The sequence below is a fragment of the Buceros rhinoceros genome, unplaced genomic scaffold (genome assembly GCF_000710305.1).
Source record: "Buceros rhinoceros silvestris isolate BGI_N320 unplaced genomic scaffold, ASM71030v1 scaffold19244, whole genome shotgun sequence".
Taxonomy (NCBI): domain Eukaryota; kingdom Metazoa; phylum Chordata; class Aves; order Bucerotiformes; family Bucerotidae; genus Buceros; species Buceros rhinoceros.
The window spans coordinates 1,276-5,026 of record NW_010409029.1 but is presented as its reverse complement, the minus strand read 5'-3'; the positions used below and the strand labels follow the sequence as shown (position 1 = coordinate 5,026).

Sequence of the window (3,751 nt, the reverse complement as noted above, 5' to 3'; positions counted from 1 at the left end):
GAGTCTCCTGCTCTGGAGAGATCCCAAACCTGCCTGGACACCAAACTGGGCAACCTGCTCTGGGAGACTCTGTTCTAGCATGGGGTTGGATTGGATGATCCCCAGAGGCCCCTTCTAAGCCTCACCAGTCTGGGATTCTGTGAAATGTATATGCTGCAGGAACTTGTGAGACAGACACCCTGTGTCAGCCCTGCTGGTTTCACTTGCCTGACTTTCACATGATGGTTCGGACTTGGCTAACCAAATGTTAGGGCAGCTTCACCTCTGCTTACATGATAGTCCCAGCTGGGGGCACAGACGTGAGCAGCTCAACCATCAATTGTGGCTAGCCTGGGGCTTCAGAGCCACCCTTGAGTTAGGTCACCCTACCCGAGATGCTTGAGGCCAGCACAAAGTGAGGAGGCAAATGAGAAGCAGCGATGCCTGTCTTGGAAAACCCTGAGTGTCTGTCCTGGCGCATCTCTCTGGTCTGACAGGAGCCTCTGGGAGGGTTTCACACTGGAGTGGCATCTGAATACCTTGTATTTCATGTAGATGAAGGGATGCTGGGGAGGAAGCAGCGATGCCTGTCTTGGAAAACCCTGAGTGTCTGTCCTGGCGCATCTCTCTGGTCTGACAGGAGCCTCTGGGAGGGTTTCACACTGGAGTGGCATCTGAATACCTTGTATTTCATGTAGATGAAGGGATGCTGAGAAGGTGACTGCAGCTCTGGTGGGAATGGCTCAGATGCTAATGAACTCCATGTGCAGGGTGGGGTGATGGGCATTCTATATAAGAGAGGTTGTAGAAAATTGTCACTTGGATGGAAACAGCCAGAGGACACATGAGTCCTCAGTACACCCCACCTCTTTTCTCAGGTTCATGGGAAGAACTTGTACCTGGCATTTGTGGCAGCTGAAAGTCCCTTAGGACCTACTGCAGAAGAGAGAGTACTGCAAAGAGAGGCTGCTTGTGGGGCAAGTTCTCCTGCCCAGGGAGGGCAAGAACAGGTTTGCTCTCCCCAGGATGAGGAGCCACAGGAAGTCCAGCACTCAAGATCTGAAGTCCCAGATGCAGCAGAGGGCCTGGGCAACTGGCTGCGCTTCCACTTTGGCTTGTTTGGCAGCATTCGGGCAAATGAGTTCTCAAGAGCAAACAAAGCCGATAAGAGGGGGGACTGGAAGGACCCTGTCCCCAGGTGCGTAGTGGAGACCTCACATACTGTTTTCTCCCTGCAGTTGTGTGGGGATACTCTTAGCCCTGTCTTTTCGCTGATAATTGATGAAAGATTACATGAGTGGGTGTGGGGGTGTTCAACCAGGGGGTCCGCAGTGCACTCACAGGATGCACGTTGCTGGACAGCCTGGGGATCAGCACCAGCTCAGATAAGGTTTTTATTCAAAGATAGAACTTTTAGGTGTGCTGATTGAACACATTTCCCTGACTCATGGTAGGTGGACCCTACCATGAAGATGCTGATGGATCTCCCTGCCTGCTGCTGTCTCTCAGCTGGAGACCCCAGGACAGCAGAAGGAACAATTGTCCACAGGTTGTGTGGGTTCACCACCAAGTTTCTCAGTTGAAATAATTAAAGAAGCTACTTTGCATTAAGGTGGTGCGTTGGAGGGCCTGCTGTGACCCTGAGCGTACAAACAAGTGTAGTGACAATCTGCAGGGAAAGAATACCTGGACCAGGGTTCAGGCTTGGGGAACCGGTACTTCAAGATGTCATGAGAATGACTTCATGGCCCTCACAAGAACAAGTGGACATGTGTGAGTGCTGATATGCTTCTCCCTGAGCTTATGTCATGTGCAGGTTGTTTCCACACCTCCCACTAGCTTTTCACCCCACTGTTATGCCACTACCTCTTTCTGGGCAAGATCCTTCAACCAGAGCAGGACGTAACAACGGTTCAGAGATGTTTCTGATGAGAGACTGACTTCTCTCCTTCTCCCAGGCTGGTTCTGCACTTTGAGAGCGGTGGCTTCCTTGTCTTCTACAACTGCCGAATGCACTGGTGCTCCTCTCCAAGGGCTGATTCTTCTTCTGACATCCTGTCTGTGGAGTTCCACCGTGGCCGGGCGCTGGATGCTCTCCGTGCACCCAATCCCATCTGCTACACCCTCTTAGACCAAAGATATTTTTCAGGTCTAGGTGAGTTCCAGGGCACAGTGGCAAGGCAAGACATGAGGAAGGTGGGTGGGATGTCTACCGATTCCAGAGCTGCATGTCTGAGCCTTTTGCTCCTTAGCCTTTTGGCTTCTGGTTGCTCCAGCCTGAGGGTATGTGGTCATCTTGCTGAGGACAAGGCTTGTGGTCTGTAGCCACAGGCTTTCGATACTTGAGTCTTCCATGTGAGCGTAGTGGACTGCCCTCGTGTGTGACTACACTTTGGTTTGTATTTGTGGAAGAAAGGAAAGTCTCCTTCAAGGGTAATGGGATGAGAACATCTTCCAGCCCAATCCTAGCTGTAAGTCTCCTCCTTGTATGTCACCTCTGATACTAGGTGTTGCTAGCAAGATCAAGTGATCCTTGAAGCAGAAGTCATAGATCGGAGATATAGGTCTACATCATCTTGATAAGAGTGGTCCTATTTTGTCTTTATTTCTGGCCCATTCCAGGGAACATCATTAAGAACGAGATCTTGTACCTGGCCAAGGTCCATCCGTTAACACACGGCTCTCTCTTGGCTCTCTCGGATCTGGAACATCTCCTTGACTGCGCCATTCGGTTCAGCTCTGACTGGCTGCACAGCAAGCTGCACGGCAAACAGCTGCGCCCTCAGATCTATCAGAAGGAGCAGTGTCCCCTTGGGCATGCAGTGATGAAAGAAACCCTTGGACCCTCAGATGGCTTTAAGAGACTTACATGGTGGTGTCCTCAGTGTCAGCCTGTGGTGCTGTCAGGGGATGGGGATCCTTCCCCAGTCACTGAGTGACCTGGCTTTCTGTGTTCCCCCTTTCCTGGGGGGTGTCTGGGTGGTCTCTGGCCATGCTCTTAGTTGTCCTGAGAAGGTTTCCTTGAGACTGAGTTTGCTCCTCAGGGTCAGTGAGCCGGCAGAGTTAAGTGCTCGGTGGCGGTTACAGGAATCCCTGAGCCTCTGGATGCAAACAGGAAGGTGGTTGTACATGTCTATCACTTTGTCACAGTGACACAACAGCGTAAACAATTTGACCAGTTCTGAGGTGTCTTGGTCCCCCCCATTCAGGCTACAATGAACAGAAAGTGCAGGGTGTCGAGCAGGTCATTACCATGGCTTGAAGTGACCCTATCTCCTGACCCTGGTGTGGTGCAATGGCTTCTGGTGGAGTTAGTTAGGAAGGAGTGTATCCCTCTGCCTAAAGAGTTTGTTTAATTTGGTATTAGATAATTCTATTTTTGCTGGGATCTGAATACCTCTGTGCTGGGACACAGAAAATAAACCTCAGCAGTGCTTGATGGAGCTCACCTCTGCTCTCGCAGATTTCAGTTTTGTGGCAAACTACCAATTTCAGATCTTACTGTGAAAATAAATTTAAAAAATACTGTGTTTGTGAAAGGGATTGCATAAAACTCATTGATCACAGAATTACAGGGTGGTTTGGGTGGGAGGGGACTTTCCAAGCTCATCTAGTCCAACCCCCTGCAAGGAGCAGGGACATCTGCAACTAGAGCAGGTTGAGCAGAGCCCCAAGGGCCAGCCTGACCTCCAGTGCTGCCAGGGATGGGGCTTCTCCCACCTCTTGGGGCAACCTGAGCCAGGGTCTCCCCACCTGCAGCGGAAACAGTTTC

The 3,751-nt window shown here is 51.1% G+C and overlaps 1 protein-coding gene across 1 annotated transcript; it reads left to right on the top strand.

The window, feature by feature from the left end:
• Window positions 1-857: 857 nt before the first annotated feature.
• Window positions 858-2,918, top strand: NEIL2 (nei endonuclease VIII-like 2 (E. coli); the record flags this gene model as incomplete). The annotated part of the gene is made up of 3 exons (XM_010135100.1): window positions 858-1,177; window positions 1,938-2,134; window positions 2,602-2,918. Coding segments are annotated over 3 exons (834 nt in total), but the record flags the coding sequence as incomplete, so codon positions are not given.
• Window positions 2,919-3,751: the final 833 nt, after the last annotated feature.